The sequence below is a fragment of the Plutella xylostella genome, chromosome 7 (genome assembly GCF_932276165.1).
Source record: "Plutella xylostella chromosome 7, ilPluXylo3.1, whole genome shotgun sequence".
Lineage (NCBI taxonomy): Eukaryota > Metazoa > Arthropoda > Insecta > Lepidoptera > Plutellidae > Plutella > Plutella xylostella.
Window position 1 is genome coordinate 4812976 of NC_063987.1, and position 25946 is coordinate 4838921.

Below are 25946 nucleotides of genomic sequence, written 5' to 3' on the forward strand. Positions count from 1 at the left end.
AAAATAGAATATTGAGCTGATTATCGGAGGTGTCACCATAGTCACCAACGAATTTGGATAGATTCTGAAAAGCCCTAAATGTAGATTCTAAAAAGCTCGTGAATGACTAGGTAGCCCAAGCGTTATTGCCCCTTTTCTTTAGCAGATAAGCGAAGTGAACTTACTTCTTAGAATAATAACCTCGCGCTTCCTTACCTCATCCTCGGAATATGCCGTTATAGATTTGGATGACGTTTTCACAGATACACGATTAATATTTGCGGTTGGTTTGGTTGTCATTGTGACAGTTTTAGTTTTTTTTCAACATTTTTCAACCGTCTGCCGGTGCTGTTGCTTTGCTAATTTTTTGTTTTGTAATTAAATTTCTAGCTCCTTTTGCTGTTGTAAATTCTTCAAAAAGTGATCTGATAACGGCACCAAATTTTATACGATAGATACTAACTTATAAAGTGATTCCGCTTAAGTCTAGACTACCAGCAAGTTTTAAAATCTTAACAGAGCCTCATGCAGAACAAGAATATATTTACGCGGGAAGCCTTAACCGAAAGAAACAAGTTATTCTTACCTTCAACCCCCCATAGTAATCTTATTTAGTATAATACAATTCCAAAATGACTGACGCTTTGTGCCACTTGGTCGTTGATGGCAATGATGTCCTCGAGATCAAATTAGGTAAGTAACGGCTTTGGAAGTGCATTGACTAAATAAACATATTATATATTGGTTCCAATACTCACAAATTGATACCATTGAGTAAAACTAAATCTATACACAAATATCCTGCTGAATTTTTGTTAAATAGGTTTTTTCACTTTAACCTTACTCCACACCTGCTCAGTTCCAATAACTTAGAAAAACTACTTAAAAAATGCACTTAAGTCTCAAGTCAACTAAATAAGAAATATAATGATGTATCCCTTTATTTCAGTGAGATCACAAAAGGATATTGAAGATGAAGACACTTCATTTGGGCCCGAGATGTGTCACCAAGTGTTTGGTGAGAACGAGAACATATTTGGTTACCAAGACTTACAAATCCACCTCTACTACAGTGCTGGCAGTCTCCTCACATATCTTGGAATAGAGTACACAGATAAGGTAGGTACTAAGTTAAAGAATATCAATCTACCTGCATTTTGTTACTGTGATGGGTTTATTAGAAATTTTATGCTATAAATGAGGGAGAGCCATAATAAATTGAAAATTAAATTGACCTGAATAATTTCAATCTGCTATTAACTAATTGCCTCAATGTGGTCTTGTTGTTGTTTGCTTCAACACCCATAGGTCTTACAAGATTGATTCCTTAGTTGGACCATCCATTCAATATTACTTATGAGCATTACATTATATTCAGTTAATCCTAATCCTAACTAATATTATAAATGCGAAAGTAACTGTGTCAGTCTGTCTGTCTGTTACTCTTTCACGCCAAAACTACTGAATGGATTTTAATGAAATTTGGTATACATACGGTCTAGACCCTGGGAAAGAACATAGGCTACTTTTTATCATGGAGTTCCCACGGGAAAACTTTTTAAGGCGAAGCGAAGCGCGCGGGAACAGCTGTAATTTATAAATTTAATCACTTAACAGATTGAACCAAGTAAATCGGAGGGGCTAACAGCTGACGATGTGGAAGGAGCACTGCAGAAAGTGCTTGCCCCGGGCTACATCACCAACCTTGACCGCTTCATCTCGATGCTGGATAAAGATGCTCACTTCACTCCACACGGCCGTCTCGTCCACTCCTTCACAGTTACACCTGGTAACAATATGCTTATTTTTAGATGAAAGGAGACAGTAAATAAGTTGTGAAAATTGTGAAATAGTTTTTATATCATCACCATTCAAGAAATAGGGTACACAACAGGAGCCTCTTGACATAGATGGCACACTGCAACACTTTTCCTCATGTTCCTTAGTTTTTAACCTTTGGAATAACAATTTCAATTATGTCTAATTTCTATGCAAACTTTCAACTCTTTGTTATAATATGAAATAAACAAACCCTTCTTTCACAAGATGAATTCAAAATAGATTCATTTATTCATATTCAATTCAATGATTGTTTTACAATTGAGTAAACATTTCAGATAAAGATAAAGATAAAAATTCTTTATTCTGTCTCCAGCACCACACAACAAAAAATAATAAAAATATACACAAAAAAAACAATAATAATATAAAAAAAAAACAAAAAAATAAAAAAAAAAGTAAAACAATGAAAATAACTTAATTTCCAGATGAATGTGGCACTAAAAGAACATTTGAGGTGTACTACAACGAGACATCCACACCCGGCTTCCTGCAGTACCACGAGCGCCTGCAGACCTTCCTGCTGTGGTACGTGGACGCCGCCTCCTTCATCGACGTTGACGATGACCAGTGGACTTTCTTTACAGTGTAAGTTTTAACTGTGTAAATAGAAAAGCAATGAAATTAATGTTATGTTTATGTTTATGACTGCAAACAATAACAGAAAAGTTTAATTAGATTGTCTTCCAAGATACAAGGGTTTGACGTAATTTGTGGAAAATGGTAAAGCCCATTCAAAACAGCACCACAAAACTTTATCCACTACACTACCGGCTACCTGTGGAGATCATACGTGTAGAAAGCTGATATCCATGCTTATCAGTGGTGAGGCTACAATGCTTGCTTGATGTAAAACGAAATCCACCCACCCCAATTACTTTTCATTGGTTCCTAGCCAAATATGACTGGCCCCTGCCTTACAACTTACAGATTTACAGTTCTCATTTCGGATGGGATTAATTCCTTTAGACGAAAATAATTTACCTGCAATTTAATCTTTGTCTCTACAGATTCGAGAAGTGGCAGTCGAGCGAGGGCGACTGGCGCTACGCGTCCGCCGCGTACGCGACGGCGTACCGCTACTACGCGTACCCGAAGCATACCCGCCCGCGCGTGTCGCAAGTGCTCACGCTGCCGCCGTTTAGGAAGATGGGCATTTGCGCGCATCTGTTACAGGTAATACTTACTGCTTTTTTTATGCAGCATAATTATTCCATTGCAGACAAATGGAAAACAACCCACAAAATACAAAGAGCTTTTTGATACTTTAAAATAGGTTTACAATCGAAGTTGTGATACAGAAATTTAAATTTTTTGATTGACGAAAAGAGTCGAAACTCGTGTAAATTTACAATACGGTCTATGATACGCGTACCCGAAGCATACGCGCCCGCGCGTGTCCCAGGTGCTCACGCTGCCGCCGTTCAGGAAGATGGGCATTTGCGCGCATCTGTTGCAGGTAATATGCACTGCTTTTGTATGCAGCATCTTTCCTTGCAGAGAAATGGAAAACATCCCCAATTTAAGCTTTTCGACACTTTAAAATAGGTTTAAAATCGACGTTGTAATACAGGAATTTCAACGTTTTGACTGAAGAAAACTGAAACTTGTGTTGTAAGTAAATTTTAATTAACCTTGTAAATTTACAATACTTACGGTCTATGAATTTGAAGTATTTTGAGGGTCTTCAGCTACAGAATGATAGTATAGATAACAAAAACAAAAAAAGTTGGTCTTTAATTGGCGCCTCTACTGGAAAAGTTTCGGCACAAAATTTTGTGGCAAAAAGAGAACTATTATTTTTTTTGTAATACTACTGAGGCTGTAGATTTCAAGGAAGTTATAAGAGCGACCCAAGCAGCAATTTAATTGTGAATACTATTTATATTTTTATAATGCGGACCACTCACAATATTTTATCTATTCTGTCCTTTGAATAGAGTCACCAAGCTCAAGCCTAAACTCATTGTTAAAATTAACTAAAATTAAAATTTACGCATGCCTCCTGTGAGGATTGAACTCACGACCCCTGGTTTACGAGACCAGTGCTCTACCACTGAGCTAAAGAGGCTTGTGGTTATGTAGTCGAAATTACAATACATTATCGGTGGCGGTGCTGTTCGAGTCTCGGGTTGCCCTATTTTATTGGTGACCTTTTGTTTACGTTTTCGATAAGTACTCCAAATTAAATAATTACGATGAGTTTCATACTTAGGTATTAGTTATAGTTAGTTATTCGAAATCTTTCCTAGGTTTCAACTTGCCGTAGTGAAGTGCCGCTACTTATTCCTATCTTATGCCAGCTCAGAGACCGCGTCACTTATACAGTATTTTTGGAACTCGTGAAAAAGAAATCTACTCAACAAAAAAGTCACGTGAACGTGACTGACAAAGTTTGTAACTATTTCCCTAAACGACGTTTGCAAATTCGTGGAAAAAAATAGCTTCCGTGGAGTAGCTTCTGGTAGGTAGGTAGGTACTTGTTCACTTTCAATTATCATTTATAAACAGTGTAATAAACGTCACTCAACATAAACCCTACCCCCACCCTCTAGGCCATCTACTCCCACTTCACGATCCAGCCGGACGTGATCGACATCACGGTGGAGGACCCCTCGCAGGACTTCCAGCGCATCCGCGACTACGTGGACGCCAGGAACTGCGCCGAGCTGCCCGCGTTCCAGCCGGAGAAGCTCGCTAATGGGTGAGGGGACTGGTTTATCATTCATATTATTTATTTAATACTTTATTTCACAAATATAAACATAAGTTTACAAAGGGTGGACTTAATGCTATACGAATTTTCTACCAGTCAACCCACAAGACTGGTATAAAAGGAAAAGGGCACATTATATCTTAGCTTTTTTAAATATCAGCATCAGTATTGGGGTACTGCTAGACATGCCTCTGTTTTATGATTCACGTTATATCTTACGTTTTTTAATATCATACAATATAATATATATTCGTCGACTGCATTACATTGTATTTTTAGTCTTCGGTTCAATGGAGGTGTTTGTGGTATCCACTCGAGAATCGTCTACCCAATAATTATGGGTTCCTTTGTCTAACCAGCGCGCAGCGAAATTATATAATCTTAGGTCTCTGACGAATAACTTAACATTTCTAGAAACTTCGAGCTCTTTCTATAGCATGCTCATCTTCAACCCGTCTCCAAAAGTCGATTATAGCGTCGCCGTCGCAACGCAACACGATTTCCTTCAATTATCGCATTTATGATACCATACACCGACCTATACTTACCACTTCCCAAACATGGCACGCAAAGTTACAAATAACTAAAATAACAATTCTCTACCCCACCTCAGCTTCACCACGGAGATGTGGCAGTCAGCCCGCGCCCAGCTCAAGATCAACAAGCGGCAGGCGCGGCGCGTGTACGAGATCCTGCGACTGAGGGCCACCGACATATCTGATGCTGCAGCGTACCGGGCCTACCGCCTGCATGTGAAGAACCGACTCAACGCGCCGCACCAGGTAGTCTTACATGGAGAATCGGGTTCCCTGTAGTATACCTGTACCGGTAACCTGATTGTGTAAAAGCGCTCACTGAAATTTAAAACCTAATGTCTACGAATTAACTTTTATCCTATCCATTTCTTTTAGATAATAATATTTGCTCTGTCTCTCTCTTCAGAAAAGGAAACTAGAAATGAAGAAACTGCAAAAAGTGCTAAAGCCAGAAGAGTACGCGGCTACCATCAGTGTGGCGGGAGCGAGCGAGACGCACGACCGCCTCAAGAGCCAGTACCTCGCGCTGGAACAGGAGTACAGAAGAGTGCTGGACCGGTGGGACCGCGACTAAACCAACCTGCGCCCGCTACACGTGCTCGTTATCGACGTCGATAAATTCTTTTAATGCTGTTTCCACTAATACAGCTTACCATACAATACAGCGCTGTATTTATAGCGAATCGCGATATAGTGCCGTTTATCTACGTCGATAAAGAACCCGTGTAGCGGCAAAAGATGTGTTCAAAAATGTACTTTAAAGCAATGAAAGGTTAAAATGCCGGGGGACATATCTGGATTCTGGACGCAAATTTGCATGGTGTGATATTTAAAGTAAATTAAAGTGCTCGTCCTGAAATTTTTAAATTGATACCTCGAGGTTTGTAGCTGTAAGCTTTGTTAAATAATAAAATAGATTAGAAATAGTGTTCAAATCGGCAGGGATTTTCCGTGAAAATTTTATTTCTGTAACACTGACTTTAAGTTGACCAAGACTACTCTATTTTTATACGTATTTTGTTTTAAGTAAGTATTAAGTTTCTGTACTGCATGGTTTATTAACATTTGCTATTTATACAGGTCTCATATGTATTACTTTGTCATTTAATATGTAATTATAATAATTCATTAATGTTATAAAGATTTTGGATTAAAAACGTCTTGAGATCTTGTTACTATTGCTTTGTGATAATAATAAATACAAGTTGAATTTAAACGAACATCATTTATTTTATTTACAGATCGTTAAAGTCATCACATACACTAAGAAACAAAAGTACTTAGTCCAATTAATATTATTGATATCGGAAGATATACAAAATCACAGACTAGCAATAACTTTCGGTAAGAAGATACTTCTACTGTTAAACACTTGTGCATTTGACTCCCCAGAATATACTCATCCAACATTCAACCAACTAAGGTTGCGATCCCATTAGGAAACTGTCGAGTTTGCCAGTTTGCGATTACTTACGAGTGAGTTTGCCAACTGGGAACGCAAACTAAAATGCTGCCATGGATTTCAGTATTAAATAGGCGATACAAATGAAATTCATAGTTAGGTAATCAAGTATTAATGATTCTAGATTAGCAAAGTTTTTGAGTCTACGCCATAGATTTCCTGCTTATTATCTGGAATGTTAAATATTTTCTACTTTGTACTTGTATAGATTTCACTAAATTATGCAGTATAACCTCACCTGTCTACTTACAAATTTTACAATTATCATCGACACTTACATAATTTCAAACGTTACTTTATTTATTTGTATGATTTCAACAGTGACGAAATATCACACTATTTCATTCAAGACTACAATTTTATTTACAAAGAGGTTCACACTAATTTCATTGTTTTTCCATCCAATGACACGATAAACGTAATGCATTAAAGATTATAAAGAAGTTTTATCCCGAGGATATTTTATACACACATTGCGATAACGGAACACATTCTCTCACTGGGATTCATGACACAAATTGATGGTGGCATATAGCATGGCACAACTGCGGTTCACCCGGTGACTTGTTCAACTAGAACACTGAACTCTGAATGGCGACATGTGTCACTATACTTGAGCCATTAGTAACTGCACAAAACTCTTGTATCACTAGCACTGTACACTGTGGTTCACGGCACATGACATCATGTATATCACTGTATCACTACAGTCTGGTTCACGGCACATGACGCGGCATGTGTCACTAACACGAGGCTCATCGGGATCTAGACGAGCTGCTCCGGTAGTACATCTCTCCGAACCACTCGTTGTGCTCGTCCAAGTACCTGAAATATTTACCCATTAGTAAAAAGTAGGAGCGATAAGGGCAGGACAGTGCGGCAGTTAGGAAGACTGACTGTTTTGCCGACCTACGATGCTCTATTGTTACGGGATATGAAAAAGTATAGTGTTTTCTATATTTATTAGTTTCACAAATCTTTACAGGTATATTAGTCTCTTAGATCCACAAATCAACATGGCGTATACCACCTTATGATTATGATTATAGCCGTAATCTGAATTATTTCGTCATACTTTAGATAATACTCATTAGAAGCATTACCCAAATTCACTAGAAGCATTAGTGTTCAGCAATGCAAGCAAGGGATAAAGTTAAGGTACTCACTGAACAAACATGTCGATATGTTTCAGCAGCATTTTTAACTTGATGTCCGGCATCTGAGTTGCATTGAGGAAATCTGGTAGTTTCACTGGAACACAAAAAAGTACATTGTGAGCGAGTGCGCGTTATGACGTCGTTAGATAGATAGACTCAGCGCTCATGATATTTTATGGGCGTCCTAATCTTCTGACCTCATTTTACCATAAAAAACGTTTAGAAGATATTTTAGATTTATAACTCGCTTGAGAGCCTTTTGGCATAGTAGCATTGTAGTGGTAAACCCCTACTATCTCTTTAATTATAAAACGTAGACTAAATAGCATTCTACACGGGGATAAAACTAAAACTCCAACTCACCGAACAGCCTCGCGAGGTGTATGGCGCCGTACACGCGACACGGCAGGTGCTCGGTGCCCTCCCGGGGAATGATCTCCCACTTCGCTACCTGCGGACGCAACGGGAATATGTAGTGCATAGAAGAGGATTTTAGTCATCAATTATGTCTTTCTGAGAGTATCGCGGTGAGGCTGTGCATAATTATTGTAGTAGGTATTTCACTTATTTTTGTTATTCGACCAAGTAATGAATAGCCATTTGTAAAGTGGCTGTATGTGTGTGTTACCAATATTACACTGTCTAGTAGAAAGAACATTATGTATGTGTTACACCAGTGTTTTTCAACCTGTGGGTCGCGACCCCCTGGGGGGTCGCGTAGCTTCTGTAGGGGGGTCGCCAAAGGGCGAAAAAACTGGGAACTTTAGTAAAGAAAATATAAAGTCAATTAGTACTAATTTACTAAGAAATACACATACTTTAAAAACTTTTACTTAAAATTTTCTTAAATGCGAAGGCTGAGCTTGTTTTTTATTAATTAAATTATCTCATCATGGATCTGTCTTTCTTTCTTTCTTATAATCAGCATCTGTGTCTATCCTTTGTGGACTATGAAAACGCCTTCAACTCCATCGAGACATCGGCAATTTTGGAAGCGTTGCAGAGATTTCAAATCGACTGGCGCTACATCTAGGAGTTGAGGAGTCTGTACGATGCCGCTGGACATGGCATACATATAAATGGCGAGTACATGTCACACCTCTCTGCTTCTCGGACGACATCGTTATTATGGCAGAATCTCTGAAGGAACTCAGCTGGATGATGGAAGTGGCCTAAATGCTGCTTCCCAACGTGTAGGCTTCGGGGTATAAATTTGGACAAGACGAAAGTCATATAGGTACAATGCTCACATCGAACCGGAGCCAGTGATCGTTGGTGAGGCAACAATCGAAGTTGTGCAAGATATGTCTACCTCGGGGAGACTATTTGGCTAGGCAGAAAGCAACTTCGACAAGGAGACTGCAAGGCGCATCCAACTGGGTTGGGCTGCATTCGGAAAACTTCGTCAGCACATATTCTCCTTGGCCATCCCTCAGAGCCTGAAGACTAAAGATTTCAACCAGTGCATCCTGCCAGTGATGACGTATGGTGCAGAGACGTGGGCACTGACGGCAGGACTAGTCCACCGATTTAAAGGCGCTCAGCGAGGTATGGAGAGAGCTATCCTTGGTTTCTCTGATAAATCGTATCAGAAATGAGGTTTTCCGTCAGTCAAAGGATTAAAATTACTGACATAGCTGTCAAAATATGCAAGCTGAAGTGGTAGTGTGCTGGTCATACCTATCTGCCGAAGAACCGATAATCATTGGTGTAAAGGAGTTTTCGATTAGTTACAGACCACGAATAGGCAAACGTAGCGTGGGAGGCCTTCCTGCCTGGTTCAAAAACGACGACCACAAGTATTTATTTTTTAGTAAAGCCAGGTATGTTGTATTTTTATGTTCATTTCACCCTTGAAAACTTTTATTCAAGATATTTAAATGCTCAAAGAAGTCAGATAGAAAAAGCTAATTTCGAAAAAGAAATTCCGGGTCGCAATGGTATTAGTTGTTAACATACACATACATACATGCTAAAAAACCGAAAGGGTCGAGGGGGTCGCGAAATATTTTTTTATTCACGGGGGTCGCGTCATGAAAAAGGTTGAAAAACACTGTGTTACACTGTCTAGTATGTGTGTTACCACTGTTACGGGTACACTACATAAATCCGAATTACTTTTTTACGAATATGAAAATAACGATTTTTAAAATTACGAATTTCATAGTTCCGAATAATTCACAATCCCGAATTTCAAGTTTCCGAATAACGAAAATCACGAATAGTCAATAAACGAAATTTCAAACAACATATTTATTAAAATCACGAAAGTCAATTTTCCGAATATTATTATTTCGATGTTTTAAAAGTACGACCTTTTATTATAACGAATTGTTAAAATTACGAATCCCGAAGTTTTAATATTCCGAAAATACAAATTCCCGAATTTATTAAGAATAGTGTGTTTATTAACAGCATAATCCGTATACAATTTAACAATATTTTTTAAGCTATATTATGTGAAACGCTCCGCTCCGCTTCACTGCGCTCCGCTTTGTTTTTCGATATCTATGTATACCTAACACGCTCCTCCTCGCTTTGCTCGTCGTCGCACCTATCTTTAGATTTAGGTCCTAAGATTTTTAAGGTTAATCACCGTAAAAATCCGAGCAATTTCATTGCTTTGTTGTGTTACTTAACAACAAATACTACAAATAGTTTTCTATTTACAATATTTTTACTCTATATTTGAAACGCTCCGCTTTGTTTTTCAATATCTATGTGCACCTAACACGCTCCTCCTCGCTTTGCTCGTCGTCGCACCTATCTTTAGGTTTAGGTCCTAAGGTTTTTAAGGTTAAACACCATAAAATTCCGAGCAATTGTTTTGCTCTATATTTGAAACGCTCCGCTCCGCTTCGCTGCGCTCCGCTTTGTTTTTCGATATCTATGTGCACCTAACACGCTCCTCCTCGCTTTGCTCGTCGTCGCACCTATCTTTAGGTTTAGGTCCTAAGGTTTTTAAGGTTAAACACCATAAAATTCCGAGCAATTGTTTTGCTCTATATTTGAAACGCTCCGCTCCGCTTCGCTGCGCTCCGCTTTGTTTTTCGATATCTATGTGCACCTAACACGCTCCTCCTCGCTTTGCTCGTCGTCGCACCTATCTTTAGGTTTTGGGTCTAAGGTTTTTAAGACGTTTACGATTTTTTTGTCAAAATCACGAATTATCACATTTTCGATCGGGATTTGAATTTTTCGTGATTATAATAAATAGGTATTTTATTTTTCGTATGCCTGAGTAATCGTATTTTTTAACGTTCGTGTATTTGACAATCGTAATAACAAATCTTCGTTATTATAATATTCGAAATTATAATTTACGTGATTTTTAGAATTCGGAATTTAAAAAAATCGGTATTGCAATATTTCGTAAATTACATATTCGGTGTTTTCAAATTCGGAAAAATGTTTTTCGGAATATTTGGGTGTTCCCCACTGTTACACTTTCTAGTTATAGGAAGGAGATTATGTGCGTGTTAACACTGTTACACGTCTGTATGAGTGTTACCACTTACCTTGTCCAGTAGCAACGACAGCGGGGTGCGCGCGGGCGCGGGGGAGGGCGGCGCGGTCTGCTGCAGCTGCCGGAGCCCCGAGCTGATGGACGACTCGCTGCTGCCGACACTGTAACAAGATAGATAGATAGAATATTCTTTATTTGTACACAAGAACAGAATTTAGAATGCTTAGGTACAAAAAAGGCGGCGTTTTATCGCTAAAAGTGATTTTTTCAAGATCAGGGAGTTAGTGGGGTTTTCATGGCTTTATACAGGGTGTTGCAAAAAGGGTATACTAAGCCGAAACCTACATGTGCAGGATGGTATATCTAAGCCCAAAAATGAAAACAGAATGTCAAAATTCGCAATAAAAATATTAATTTTTCAACGGTTTCGGCTTAGTACTTATACCTTCTTTGCAACCAACACCATGTATATGGACTGTACATGAGTGAATATGTCAGAAGTTGCTGCTATCAAGAGTCCACATTTGTGGATAGGGGACCAGCGTGTTAGTAGGTGTGCGGAACACACAGTTAGAATACCAAGTCTTGAGAGTAAGAATATACTGGTGCGCTCAATCACAAGCCGGGCCGAGCTTGGCTCGGGCTAGAACGCGCCGTTATGGAAGGTTCATAGGTTACCTGGAAGACAAGTTCTCCATAGCACGCGGCTCGGCGGCCGACGTAGATGGGCCTGGTTCTTCCGTCTCCGACTGAGACACGGCCGACTTGTGGGAGCGCAATCTGTAAGCATAGACGGTGCTTTATTAGTACAAGTTACGTGATATTTTTTTTAAGTAGTTAATAAAAATGTACAATCAAATTTAAAGTTGTAAGTGCAATTGTAAACGTATACATTTTAGCCATTCTTGTGAAATTCAGTAAAAAGCCAAGTATTCACAGTTGTGATGTAGACTTATATGTATGTGGCTACATGGCATCTTTAGGCTGCTTGTCCACCAGAGCGGAGCGAGCAATATAAGGAGGTAAATAGGTCTCTCAATAGTCATTTTTATCTCGCACTCCGTTCTGCTAGCCTGCTCGGCTCTGGTGGACAGGCAACCTTATCAACGTAGATAATCGTCACTATGTCGCGGCGATGTGATTGGTGGAAATAGCATCTACGTCAATAAAGACACCATACACCGGAGTCTGGTATTTACACATACATATACTTAAACGTGTATGAAAGAGACAACAACACCACATACCTCCGCGCCAGATTGCCGCTCCTTGTCGCACACCGCTCTTGCGGCTTCACCTTACTCGTCCCATTATTCACGTCTTCTTTCCCTTTACTGTTGCTATTACTATCATCTGCCTTTGTTATTACGGATGAATTTATCTCTTCTTGGGTTCTGACTTTTATAGTGCCATTGTTGAGTACTGGAGTGTTTATTGGCTCTGTGATGGGTTTGTTGGTGCAGTCGTTGGTTTCTTCTGGGGCTGTTGTATCGCTGGTTGGTGTGTCGTTTCTCTCTACTTTGATGTTCTCTACGGCCGGTAGGTCAGTGGATTGCTGTGAACCTGCGAAGGAAAAGCGGAAAGGTGTATAACAATATAATTATGTATTAATAACGAGGATTCTGTAACAAAAATCTGCTACCTATGAACTTTAGGTACAGTGCGATTCGAGTATGACTACATCTATATTATGTATATATTATTTTGTAAATACGACGTTATTTCATACACCTAAAGGGCTACAGATAAGTTTAAATCTATTAGCTACTCTACTACTAAATTATCGGAATTTACTATACACTTAAATTACTGAACACCTCACCTTCACTTTTCTCAGAGTCGACGGGGTCGGGAGGCAAATGGGAATATTCTGGTATTTTGGGGCTCTTCATGTCTTGCTCCACCATCGTGATGTTGGCTTCATCTTGACTGTTCTCATCTTCAGGCTCCATTTTCACTTTGATCTCATTTTCATCACCGGCAATGATACTGAAAAGATAAGGTAAAACTGTGAATAAAAAATTGTATGAGTGTAAAATATACCGTTATGGATTTTACACTTGTACACTAAAAACTATATTTTTTTCATATGACTACTGATGAATTGCCTTGCGATTGTGATCTATCCATTCCTAAAGTCTCTCTTTCATTGGCATCTATCGGCAGCGGCTAAGTTCAGTTCATCTGTTTTCACCTTTGATATATTTTATTCATGTTTTGTAAGTCAACAAAGAAATTATCTTATATGCACTTTCCTATCTTAGCTTAGAGGTACCGGTAGAGGTGCAGGAGGATGTGAATGAACTGAGCGACACTACTAATTAGCTGCTTGATTATCGCTATGCATAGTATTAATCAATATTTGTCATCCGTTCATGAGTTTTTGATTTTGACTATTTGATATTTTGATAGTTTCGTTCCGTGTAAACTGTACTCACTCCTCCATGGGTCCGCAGTGCAGGTAGTACTGCGCGTGCTCGGGGCGGTACAGCAGGTGCCCGCCGAGGATGAAGTCGAAGTACACCCGGAGCCCGTCCGCCACCTCGCGGACTAGGTTCAACCTGGTAGGGGAAGCAAATTTATAGTTGCAGGTTTCACATCGCAATACGCGCAGATTAGGTTCAATATGGCAGGGGGAAATGTATGATTACAGATTTCACATCGCAGTATGTGCAGCCCGTCAGCGATCTTGCGGACTGTGTAGGTTCAGCCTGGCAGGGAGAAAAATTGTGATTACAGGTTTCACATAGCAATACGCGCCGCGCCGACTAGGTTCTGCCTGGCGAGAGGAAAATCAAATGCATGATAACAATCAACATGATAAAAAGTTTCACATCGAAATTCGGAGTACGCCCGTCGGCGAAATTTGTGATTACATGTTTCACACACATCGCAATATCGAGAAAATAACGTCTTTCATCTAGTAAATATGTTTTTAAATAAAAACTGCTATAGTTTTGTTTCCATTCACACATAAGAGTGCGTTACGGTAGTTAACAAAAAAGAAAAAAATATTTAAACTTTTTACATATTAAACATTGTCATTTTTTTAAATTTTGAAGCTATAAAAAGGTTAAACGTTATTACGATAATCCTATATAGCCTACATCAATACCAATAATATACATTTTCTTGTATAGTTTCTCTCCTCCGAGGTAGTCTGGAAGAAATTACTCTCAGTAATAAGGCCACCATTTGTACCGTCTATGTTGTACATTTCCTTGTGTAATTTATGTTTGTGTGTGCAATAAAGAATTATCTATCTATCTATCAATATTTAGCTGGACTATCAGTAAAACCTACCGTTGACAAACATCAGCCAAGTTGGGCCGATGCGGCGGTTCACTCGCCGCGCGCCGCGCCCCGCGCCACGCGCCGCTCCGCGCGAACCACTTCACGAAGGCCTCCAGGATCTCCGCGGCGGTGGGCGACGCGGGGAGCAGGGGTAGGCGCCCGCGCTTCACTACTAGGTGGTAGTCGAATGTTAGACGGTCCCTGTGGGTTGTTATCATTATAATGGGAGATTTTCAACATAGACAAACAACCATAGATTATAGATGACTTCATACTCAACAGCACTGCATTTTTTTTAGATGCCGGCTAAAAAAAAATGCAGTGCTGTTGGGTATGAAGTCATCTATAATCTATGGTTGATTGTCTATGTTGAAAATCTCCCATTAGTGTAAAAACACACTAGGCCAAAAATACGCGAAGTTTGTTATGAACGGATTTTTATGAAAGGAACCACTTCACGAAGGCTTCCAGGATCTCGGCCGCGGTGGGCGAAGCGGGGAGGAGGGGCAGCCGCCCGCGCTTCACTACTAGGTGGTAGTCAAATGTTAGGCGGTCCCTGCGGGTTGTTATAGTTAGGATTAGGCTCGATAGCTCAAGAGCGGTGGGTATCACGAATCACGATATATTTTTGTCACGATTATTACCACGAAGTTAATGTATGACGTTATTATCATCTTAAATCGAAATGATTTTCATGAAGTTTATCATGCGGGAAGTAAGTAATATTTACCTTACACCGCATATAGCACCTTGGATAAACACATAGGCTATCTTGATATCGGATTCCCACGGAAAAACTTTTAAAATGGAAGTGAAGCTGGCTGGCAACAGCTATTTTATCAATAAAAATAGTGCCAATTTTGCTATGTATTTTAACACTAGTCTCTAAAGGAAGGTTAAGAGCGGTCTACCTGGGATATGTACTTCCACTATAAAGAGCCACATACAGGAGCTTCCCCTCCCCCCAGAATAGAATAGAGTAGAATAGAATAATCGTATATACTGCATTCATTCTTACTTGGCACAAAAGATAAACAATCATTGATATCGATTCTGAAGGCAGAAATTTTAAATTTAGCGATGTCAAAACCTTAATTTCTTTGTTTAAAATTCGACTCTATCATTGTTTCCGTAAATGTCATTTTATGCTAGCAAATTTTTTAGTTTGACAGCGTTAAAATTAGAATTTCTGCCTTCAGAATCAACATCATTGTGTGCCTTTTTATTTGAACTTATTTAATAACCAGGGTTATAAAATAAAAATAACATAAAATGAAATACTTACTAGTAAAAATGATTCATTTTGTAATAAAACCATTTATTTTAGCTTTAGTTTACTTGTTTCATAATACTTTGATTAAAAAGACACACAAAGATTCTTTACCTTTTGTGCCAAGTAAGGACAAATGGATTACCCACCTGATTGTACTCGTACATATACTTTTGTAATTTGTGCAATAAAAGCATAAATAAATAATACCTGAGCGCGGGCGTGAGGTTGATGACGGCGCGCGGGCGCAGGCGCGGCTCCTGCGAACTGCCGGACGCCGCCGAGGAGTCCGTGTCGCCCGCGCTCGACGTCTCGTTCTCTGTGAATACCATGGTTACGTTACGGGCCATTTGTCACTCTTCTATATACTGCTGTTAGTTCATTTAGGGATAGGGAGATGTTTTTAATTTAAGTAAAAGGAGGGCAAAAATTTACGAGTCACGTACCCAGAGTACCCACCGACCAATAACAACCAGACGTAAGTCGTTCGAAAGCTCTTTTCATGATAAGGGGAAAATGTATAGTTACTTATCAATTACTTATTCCGCCCGTCATCCTTCACTCAGTATCATCAGGTAACACATATCCACAGTGGCATATAACAACACAATCCTTAAACCTTAGTCTTTTTCATCAAGTTATGCTGGAATTTCAATTTGCAGAAATTTCCCTCTAGGGAACTACATATAAACTGATATGATACACATTCAACTATGTATTACATTGTTCTAACAGTTTCTTATAGTTTACTTTTTTTATAAACTGTAAGTAGTAGTAATAATTTTGCTCCACATACCTTCACCCTCCCCTTCTGCATCAGGCTGTGTGCTGGTGGAGGAGCCATCGTCGCTGAGTCCGTGCCGCGAGCGCTTGGCCGGGCCGGGGCCACTGCCGCACATTCCCTTCTTGCGTTCTTTACGGTATAAGTAGGCTCCACTGTGGAGGATAGTATGTTTTAACATTAATATGATAAATAAGTGTAATGTCTAAATTAATATTTAAGGTGTGTCTCCTTGCCTCAATGCAACTAACTGCAAGTTATGCAAATCAAAATGATCACTACTTAGGGTGGGGGTGAAGAAAATGTATGTAAACTAGCACTGATTATAGCACCATTGGTATTATATTCCTACATCAGTTTGTGGACTATGTAGGAACAGCTGTTTGATGGCAAAGCACCACTCCTAAGATCATAAACAAAGAATATTCAGCAGAAGAAACCACATCTTACACTACATTTTGAAGACAGAGAGAGAGACAGAACACCCCTAACCTAATCGAATTCAAAAATAGAACATAAAAATATTCCATGCAAAACTCACAGCTGTAGCTGTGACTTCTCAGCCAAGTCCACCTGCAGTTGCCTATTCTCTTCTGTATCCTTCAGAACAAAGTCCTCGCTCACGCAGCGGTCCCACGACGAGTTCCAGCCCTGGAAGTGGATCAGATACTCGACGCTGCGCCGACCTCGCTTGTCTTTAGTATCGATCACCTCCAACACCTACAAGTTTACGTGTTATGTAAGCGTAACAACTTAATTGGGGAAAATATGGGATATTCGATCAGAAAACGCAATGGCTAATGTATTCGGAGGCCACCATCAAATTATGGTGGTAGCGTATCGATTGTTTACCACTTTGTTTACAAGCGTCGCACATAACCTCAAATGTCTTTTGCCGGTTTTTATTCGATATTTTTCTAACTTATACATCAATAAGAATGCTTACCTTTGAGTCGTAAAGCACTTTAGCTTTAGTCGGGTCAGGCTCATAGCACAGTACTCGTTCTCCTTCGGTAAATTTATATCTTACACCTCTTGTCGAAACCATTATTATCAGATCATTAGTCAATTAATGCACAATTTGTCACGTGGAGTTATTAATTAGTTTGGAATAGATGATTCTTGGGTCAAATCACTTCTTATTTAGTTAGTCACCACTTGCTAATTCGTAAATAAAATTGAAATATTGGACAAAATCTACAAACGCAGTGGCGCTGTGATGGGGAGAACAGCTGTAAACAAAACAATCTACCAATCAACTGTCAAAAACAAATACGACCGTTGGTTTGAACCGTTGGTTTCAATATTGCGATAATCTGTTATAAAATAGCGATGTTAATTTCAACAGTGTCTAACTGATGTGTTTCTTTGAGTTGCCAGGCTAAATAATGTTTTTTTTTATTAATCCTTATTTTGAGGCACAGTCGTATCAAGCCTTGGCATTGGCAGGGAGGAAGGCATTTGGTGAAAAGGCGAAGAGCTAGCCAGCTTCTCTGCGGCTGCAGAAGCTATAAGAATATCATTGCTGTGGAAGAGAAGATAGTAATGTATTTTACAGTAATTCTTACTTAAAAGTATCAGTACCTTGCTAACTACTTAGGTACCTATTAGCAAATTGGATGTCCTATTCTAGCACTGTCTACAACCGTAATTATCTATCAAGTTATGCAGTTAAACCTTAGAATTACACCTACCTAAAGCCAACCTACCTCCAACAGACGTACCTTATGTACCTACTTACAAACATCAATATGCCTAACAAACTTGTAACACCTGCTCATCTCGGCGTGGGAAACATGGAAATATCAAGGTTAGAGTTCAACCATAGATCGACAGACACCCGTAGTTCTGTTGTTCAATGTGCATATGCGGTAAGTAATGATCGAATCAACTTAACATTTAATGCGATACCTACTTACGTCTACATATAAATGACTTCGAAATGGTGCCATTTATTTAAGGATTTAGGTGTTTAACTCCTAAACCCGGAGACAAGCATCTGTACCGTTTGGGGATCTAACCTGGGATCCTCGCCATAGCAGTCAGAGTCAACTATATAGCCACTGCGACATCGCCATCCGATCGTCTAATTTAATTAACTAGGTCTTTTTTATTATATTGAGTATAAACACATAGGTTGAGGATAGAAAATATTTATTAAATTATAAATTACCTATCCTAATGAGTTTGCACCACGTATCACATATTGTAAAGCAATACGTGAGTCGTGATTGTATTTGGCATGAGTTCAGTGGTGGTAGTAGGCGGGGGCGGCGGCGGCGTAGGTCAGGGGGGCGGCGAACTTGGCGACGGGGGCGGCGTGCACCACGGGGGCGGAGTACGCGACCTGCGTGGCCAGCTTAGCCACGGGGGCGGCGGCGTAGTGGGCGGGGGCGGCCGAGTAGTAGGCGGGGGCGGCCGCGTACTGGACGGGGGCGGCGGCGTACTGCTGGTAGTGCGCGGGGGCGGCGTACTGCTGGTAGGCCACGGGGGTAGCGACCTTAGCGACGACGGGGGCGGCGTGGACCAGGGGGGCGGAGTAGGCGACGGGGGCGGCGATCTTGGCGACCTTGACCGCCGCGGGCTCCTTGTGCACGACAGCGTTGAATCCGTTGTGGTCGTCGGCGGTGTACTCGACAGTGCGCTTGGTGCCGTCGGGGTCGACGACCGAGTAGGAGCCGCGCACGACGTCTCCGTCGCGGGACTCGTGCTGGCTCTTGGAGTCTCCGGTGAGACCGTCCTGCACGTCGTACGCGAAGCTGTACTGCGGGTGAGCGTCGTACTCCTCGACTGCTACCTTGGCGACGGGGGCGGCCACGGCGTACTTGGCCACGGGGGCGGCGTAGGCTACAGGGGCGGAGTGGTACACGGGGGCGGCAGAGTGGTACAGGGGCGCGGACGCGTAGGCGAGCGGCGCGGCGGGCACCACCCCGCAGCTGCAGGCCGCCACCAGGCCCAAGAGGATTACCAACTGAAACAACCAAACTGGTATTAGATTCACTGCACTTGTATCACACGAGTCACTGCACTTCACATGTGGAGCGGCGTAGTACCTTGAATGCCATTGTGTCGAGTGTGGATGGAGATCGAATGATGTCGGTCGGGGAGCGCTGGCAGCTTTTATACCGGCGTGTTGTTGGCGCACCCTTTCACCGGCGCGCGGGGGGCGGCCGTGAGGGCGGCCCGGGGCGATGCGCAGCCGCTCCGGACATCCTTTGAGCACTCAGAGATGAAAAGAAATGGCTTTTGTGCTTTCATGTTTTGCTATACTTTTAAGTTCTAGTTGATATAATACTACGTAAATGATATAATATGACATGTGTTGAAATGGTGCATATAGGTATAAAAAGCTATTATTTAATAAACATTATAAACTGATTTATTCAATTCACCTGTAACGCACCCGCTACCATAGCTCTATGTAAGTGTGAAATCATTTTAATGTTGTTTTGTAAAGGGGTATTTCTGGGTAATTGATAATGTTGTGTGTTTTATATTAGATACTGAGCCACATAGAAACATACAGTAACGTAGGTACTTAATGGTTGTCACATTCAACTGATCATCTAGGTATCTATAATACTCTAGAGTGTCAGCTTATTTGCGAAGCTTCGTCACATATTCTTCTCGGGCATGCGTAAAATTTTCTCACTTTTGTATCAAAGGCCAAATTAGGCTGTAGACAGGCCAAGACAACTTGCCGTATCTCCGTAGCCGATTCTAGTCGCCGAGCTGTCGCTGTCGTGTGTAGTTTAGTGTAGCAAAAGAAAAAAAAACAAATAGTTTTTAATTAAGTACTTAGTTATCTGTAGGTATATATACAAAATACTTATTCCGATTGTAGTTACATTAAGCAAAATGATGTGTTACAAATTACGTATGAACGAAATTGGCCAGTTTTCTTCGAATTGGGTTATCATTATCACTGGTCAAGAAAATGTAGGGTTAAGACGACTACTCGTCGTTGTTGCATTATTAGGGAAAAACTGGGCAAATGACGATTTAACGTTTACCATCCTCATCCTCGAATTATTCTCGCGGTTTCTCTGAAGGATTGCATCATATTTGACGTATTATGTAGATAATTCATAATTGCCTTTTATTCAGGTGCATAATACGTTAGATAGCTATTAAGGTATCAAGAAGGTATACCTACTTAAGGTACCTATATTCAAAAAGCTTTAAATTTGTTTTAGTAAATGAGAACATACGAATAGGAAAATGTCGCATAGTGTAGAGTAAACCAAATAGGTACGTATGCTTTGGTAGAACGGCCTCTAGCTTGCTGGACCCAGATGGATGGAAGGCCTACTTATAGTTATATATATAAATGCCCAGTAGTGGACGTATACGTTCTGATGATGATGATGATGATGATTCCTTTATCGGTTTAACCTTGATATTCTGTATTTGGAAATAATGGGTTGAAAATGTAAATAAGAATATCTGTAGTTTCTGTATAAAATTTGATTGGATTTAATTGTTTTTAAAGTACTCGTAGGTATAATATAATATAGAGTTACAGAGTGTTGCAAAAACGGTATACTAAGCCGAAAAGGGGTGACACAGGGGGTTATTCTGAACAACTTTTGTTCTAGGAATTTTGAAAATTAAACGAAAAATAAACCCTTACGTCTTACTATACCCTTTTTGCAACACATGTATGCGTGTACGCTACGTATATATATAGCGTCCGTAAGAAGTCGAGCAAGCTTCAGTGATCGTAATCTGATCATTGAAGTTAAGCAACACGTGGCACGGTCACTCAATGGATGGGTCATTGCTTTCAAGTGGTCGTTTAATGGGCGCTTCCGTGCTTCGGACGGCACGTTAAGCCTTGGGTCCCGTTTGCGGTTTCGGCAGTAGTCGGAGCCTTGTCAGAGGGCTTCGGGCAGCTTGAAAACATATGACAGTCGGGTTGACCACTAACACGACAACTCTCTCAGCACAAGCTTACTTGTGTTGGGGTCCATTAACCTGCACCAATCCAGCATGGTGGAGTAAGACCTAAAAGCCCTTCCATATTTATTACTTAGCATACCTACAATCGAAAATGATTAAAGCCAAAATTCAAAACAGTAGGTATCCCATGTATTCAACTCGTCCTGAGATCTACCATGAATCGTGTTAATTAACACGCGGGTAGGCTACATCGGAGGTTTCCTTGAAAATACGTATGTATACTTGCCTGGACTATCAATAACTAACTCTCTACTTAATAGAGTTAAAAAAAATATTGGAGTCGTAAAATAAAATGAATTACTTGAGGATAGAAAATATTTATTAAATTATAAATTATGTACCTATCCTAATGAGTTTGTACCACGTGTCACATATTATAAAGCAATACGTTAGTGGTGATTGTATTTGGCATGAGTTCAGTGGTGGTAGTAGGCGGGGGCGGCGGCGGCGTAGGTCAGGGGGGCGGCGAACTTGGCGACGGGGGCGGCGTGCACCACGGGGGCGGAGTACGCGACCTGCGTGGCCAGCTTAGCCACGGGGGCGGCGGCGTAGTGCGCGGGGGCGGCCGAGTAGTAGGCGGGGGCGGCCGCGTACTGGACGGGGGCGGCGGCGTACTGCTGGTAGTGCGCGGGGGCGGCGTAGGCGACGGGGGCGGCCACCTTGGTGACGGTCGCCACTTTGACGGCGAGGGGCTCCTTGTGCACGACAGCGTTGAATCCGTTGTGGTCGTCGGCGGTGTACTCGACAGTGCGCTTGGTGCCGTCGGGGTCGACGACCGAGTAGGAGCCGCGCACGACGTCTCCGTCGCGGGACTCGTGCTGGCTCTTGGAGTCTCCGGTGAGACCGTCCTGCACGTCGTACGCGAAGCTGTACTGCGGGTGAGCGTCGTACTCCTCGACTGCTACCTTGGCGACGGGGGCGGCCACGGCGTACTTGGCCACGGGGGCGGCGTAGGCTACAGGGGCGGAGTGGTACACGGGGGCGGCAGAGTGGTACAGGGGCGCGGACGCGTAGGCGAGCGGCGCGGCGGGCACCACCCCGCAGCTGCAGGCCGCCACTAGGCCGGCGAGGATTACCAACTGAAACAACAAAACAACTATTAGATTCACTGCACTTGTATCCCACGAGTCACTGCACTGCACATGTGGAGCGGCGTAGTACCTTGAATGCCATTGTGTCGAGTGTGGATGGAGATCGAATGATGTCGGTCGGGGAGCGCTGGCAGCTTTTATACCGGCGAGGTGTTGGCGCACCCTTTCACCGGCGCGCGGGGGGCGGCCGTGAGGGCGGCCCGGGGCGCTGCGCAGCTGTTCCCAGTTCATCCCGTGGTAAAGAATTACGAAGTTTATTTTCAATGGAGGCAATTTCAGCAGAAATCAAGTAAGTAAGTCAGACTTTTGAGTTTTTAAATTAGAATAAAGACTACGCAAATTGGCTTTCGTCAATAAACGACACAAAAGTCCCAAAGCGCACGATATGAACAGTTGGGCATACTTACTTTTCGGCTGTTATTTTATAAATGCTGATGTGAACAATCGATTTTCTTTCTTACACTCAGACAAAAAGGTATTCGAAGGACTGTTTTTGTTGTTAATAATATGCAAGAAAATGCTTATCAATAGAGACCTTCTTAAGTATAATTTATTATTCTGTTAAATAGGGCGCAACAATCACTATTCTAAAGTTCAGTGGATCTTCGTTTACATATAGGCGGCGGTAATTTCATGTACATCTGTTGTGTGAACTTTAATTTGCGGTTAGATTAGGTACCTATATACCGACGTATTTACAAAAGGTATGATGTTGTATTGTTAATTCGTAAAGGTTTTGCAGACACAGGGAATTATGTATAGTTGTTACTTATGGGATATCTAAACTTGAAGTAGGCACAGATTTTTTTATTATTATACGTACATACTTGTTTGATCCTTTACTTGATTGTGCATGGTTACTTAGGTTTTATTTAACTTTAATTTACACTGGTAGCGTTCAATGCTATTCTAATGTAAAACAAGGAATGCGATATTTTCTTCGCATAAATATAACATTTGAGATGACGGAAAAAATATAAATACTAAGTGCGACTTAAAAATCATGTCACAAAGAGTCGCGCTATAAAAAATGTTGGTTCGTGCAGGCCCTAGGGCCTAGGAATCATATTATTATACCATCCTAGAAACAAAAAAAAAACGATACAGGAGCCGCTTGTTTATTAATGACATTGTCTCTCATTGCCGCTATCTCCCAGTGTCGATCACAGTGACATTCAAACCGACAATGGACGTAGCGAGAGTATTTAGCAATGCACCAACTGATCGTTATTCAGGGCGAAATGCTGCCTTGACAGATTCGACCGCCGCGATGTATTATCAATTACATGGGCTTTACCACTCGAGGAGCCCATGTCTTATTTAAAAGAGCAACTGGAATGTGTTTCTTGTGGTTGAATGATGATAAAGACCGAAAAGCGAGTGTTGTGGTTGTGGCTCTATTTGAAAGAGCCTTATATGTCTTGTGGTGGACGATTTAGCTTTTTAATTAGCAGCTAAACACGGTTTATGTTTATAATTTATTATGCACAGATTAAGTAATTTTTACACAAGTCTAACTTATAACGGCTCTCTGCATTTGGGTCCAACATACTCATATCCCTATTTTAAGCCAAAAAATACAGTACTTAGCATACGGTAAATCCATAGCTTTGGTTAATTTTAAATCGGAGCCATTTCTTACGTAACGCTATTGACCGGAACCATTAAGAGATCGTCGCAAGGGCAAGTTCACACTAGTCTTGTTGCGGGCGAACAGCCGTTGTTCCATTCAAGACTGCTTCAAGGCTGCTCCGATATGTGGGGCAATTTGAGACAACTGGCTTTATGTTATGTAAAGTACAATGTAGCTTGTGTTAACTATCGGGTTAGCTGCTTCAAAGTGTAGCCTATGTTGTCCATAATAGTTTTTATGCATATCAATTTGACTTTATAAGATAGTATGAGGTAGGTAAAAAAATTGTTGAATTGTAAGTTCAGAGCGAAAAGCACTTAGGTAGATAATATTAGTCTGAAAATGCCAAGGATTTTTTGGAAAAATTGAGCTTTTTTTCTTCATAAAATCTTAATTCTTGTATTTAAAATTCTTGTACTTATCACATTGTAAAATAAAGTGCATTTGCTAATGTCTCCATCTTAATTATAATTGTATTGCGAGCTGAAGGTTGTACAGTAAAGCAGATCTTGATTTTAAGCTCCAGTTTGACTTGCTCCGCATTAGGTTACCACTGGAACTGTAGACTTGGGGAATTTATTAAAACACCACTTTTAGTGAAGTACAGTTACGGGCTGAGAAACCGGAACCCCCTCTAATAGTAACAGTGCTTGTGAGAGGGGCCAAGCTTCTCTGCCCCTGTACTTAGGCTTTTTGCTACCTGCCCAATGAATCCGCGAACTTATTGTTTAGCTATAAAGACATGACGTAAATCACAAACAAAAACCAGGCATGCTCATTGGTGTACATACAAGTGTAATAGAGTTTGGAAGTTTAAAGCTTAGAGACATGTTAAACATATTATGTGGGTACCGGTTTCCTTAGCGGTCGTGTCTACTTGTGGCGCAACTCTGTATTACTGCCCGTATGAACCTACTACGTCACACTTGCACTCGTTCAAGTAATTACTTTATTTCTGTTATAAAAATGTTATTTTTAACTTCTTGAATGGACTATAAATATAATATGGAGAGGTTTTCATACAAGTTGCACATATTTATAGGTTATAACTAAGTACTTAAAAACAGTATTTTTACACTCATGTTTATTGAAATTGTAATTTATTAGTACATCAACTAGTTTTAATCAATTATATCAATAAATAAAATTCCAGAAAATATTTACCCAATTTTAAATTGTTCTAGTTTTATCGTCTTAGTAATTAACTATACATAATTATATTACCAAAAAATGCAGGTAAGTAGGTACATAATAAGTACCTAAGATGAATACGGTCGTACCTCACTGCATTTATTCACCCAGAACTTACAATAAACGCGCACGTTGATGTCTTTTGTATGAAAATGAGATCTGTATGTTCGTAGCGGCAACAAAAACTTCGTAGCACGCTCGTAGCCATTATGATTCGAGGCACTTTTTAAAAGTAAGTTAAATATTTTCCATCGAACAGTGAATTATATATTATATTAGATAATTATATACCTATATCAAGTTTTTATAATTTCATCGTTCATATTGTAAAGTGCTTACCAGTTTCGGGTAAGTAAATTCAATACATATTTTATTTATGTTTTATCACTATAATGTGTAATGTGTATGTATGTATTTAAATTCATATAAAACAGCAATTCATTTTCCCACACAATATTTTTGGTTTCAAAATTATATTATCTAAGTTCAGTACAAATAAATAAAGCGTAAACAGCGTGTTAATTTAACGGCATAACATTAGTTGGTTCAAATGAGGTTGCATGAAGTTC

The 25946-nt window shown here is 40.5% G+C and overlaps 3 protein-coding genes and 1 non-coding gene across 6 annotated transcripts; 1 reads left to right on the forward strand and 3 right to left on the reverse strand.

Moving 5' to 3' along the window:
* The first annotated feature begins 289 nt into the window (after positions 1-289).
* On the forward strand, positions 290-6290 carry LOC105397460 (histone acetyltransferase type B catalytic subunit). The gene is made up of 8 exons (XM_048622120.1): positions 290-672; positions 929-1098; positions 1597-1768; positions 2247-2406; positions 2829-2994; positions 4374-4522; positions 5148-5316; positions 5477-6290. The coding sequence occupies exons 1-8, from the start codon at positions 612-614 to the stop codon at positions 5642-5644; spliced, it is 1215 nt and encodes a 404-aa protein (XP_048478077.1). The 5' UTR covers positions 290-611; the 3' UTR covers positions 5645-6290.
* On the reverse strand, positions 3818-3889 carry Trnat-cgu. The gene has a single exon. It is a non-coding gene; the product is annotated as a tRNA-Thr (tRNA).
* On the reverse strand, positions 6276-17734 carry LOC105390583 (protein male-specific lethal-3). Its single transcript, XM_048622119.1, has 13 exons — positions 17447-17734; positions 17042-17220; positions 16516-16655; positions 15930-16038; positions 14459-14650; positions 13594-13716; positions 12978-13144; positions 12403-12718; positions 11834-11935; positions 11208-11316; positions 8053-8140; positions 7699-7783; positions 6276-7357 (listed from the first exon to the last, which is right to left on the reverse strand). The coding sequence occupies exons 1-13, from the start codon at positions 17546-17548 to the stop codon at positions 7288-7290; spliced, it is 1782 nt and encodes a 593-aa protein (XP_048478076.1). The 5' UTR covers positions 17549-17734; the 3' UTR covers positions 6276-7287.
* A 903-nt stretch (positions 17735-18637) lies between these two features.
* LOC119690817 (larval cuticle protein A3A-like) lies at positions 18638-22764 on the reverse strand. 3 transcript variants are annotated; one of them, XM_048622031.1, is made up of 3 exons: positions 22624-22764; positions 22158-22541; positions 18638-19087 (listed from the first exon to the last, which is right to left on the reverse strand). In XM_048622031.1, the coding sequence occupies exons 1-3, from the start codon at positions 22633-22635 to the stop codon at positions 18749-18751; spliced, it is 735 nt and encodes a 244-aa protein (XP_048477988.1). In that variant the 5' UTR covers positions 22636-22764; the 3' UTR covers positions 18638-18748. The 3 variants fall into 3 exon arrangements, with proteins under 3 accessions (XP_048477988.1, XP_048477989.1, XP_037962585.2); XM_048622032.1 differs by having other exon boundaries at positions 18638-18976; positions 22086-22541; positions 22624-22763; XM_038106657.2 differs by lacking the exons at positions 22158-22541; positions 22624-22764 and adding an exon at positions 19554-19705 and having other exon boundaries at positions 18638-19471.
* Between the last annotated feature and the right edge of the window lie 3182 nt (positions 22765-25946).

Excerpts from the sequence above, each read along its gene's own strand:
- LOC105397460 (XM_048622120.1), top strand. The coding sequence starts at position 612 with ATGACTGACGCTTTGTGCCACTTGGTCGTTGATGGCAATGATGTCCTC. Across the intron at positions 2,995-4,373 it reads TTTGCGCGCATCTGTTACAG|GCCATCTACTCCCACTTCAC; the intron begins GTAATACTTACT and ends CCCACCCTCTAG. Across the intron at positions 4,523-5,147 it reads CCGGAGAAGCTCGCTAATGG|CTTCACCACGGAGATGTGGC; the intron begins GTGAGGGGACTG and ends ACCCCACCTCAG.
- LOC119690817 (XM_048622031.1), bottom strand. Across the intron at positions 19,088-22,157 it reads TCAACGCTGTCGTGCACAAG|GAGCCCGCGGCGGTCAAGGT; the intron begins GAGCCCCTCGCC and ends GTCGTGCACAAG.
- LOC105390583 (XM_048622119.1), bottom strand. The coding sequence starts at position 17,548 with ATGGTTTCGACAAGAGGTGTAAGATATAAATTTACCGAAGGAGAACGA. Across the intron at positions 13,145-13,593 it reads CACTGCGGACCCATGGAGGA|TATCATTGCCGGTGATGAAA; the intron begins GTGAGTACAGTT and ends TTATCTTTTCAG. Across the intron at positions 12,719-12,977 it reads CGACTCTGAGAAAAGTGAAG|GTTCACAGCAATCCACTGAC; the intron begins GTGAGGTGTTCA and ends TTTCCTTCGCAG.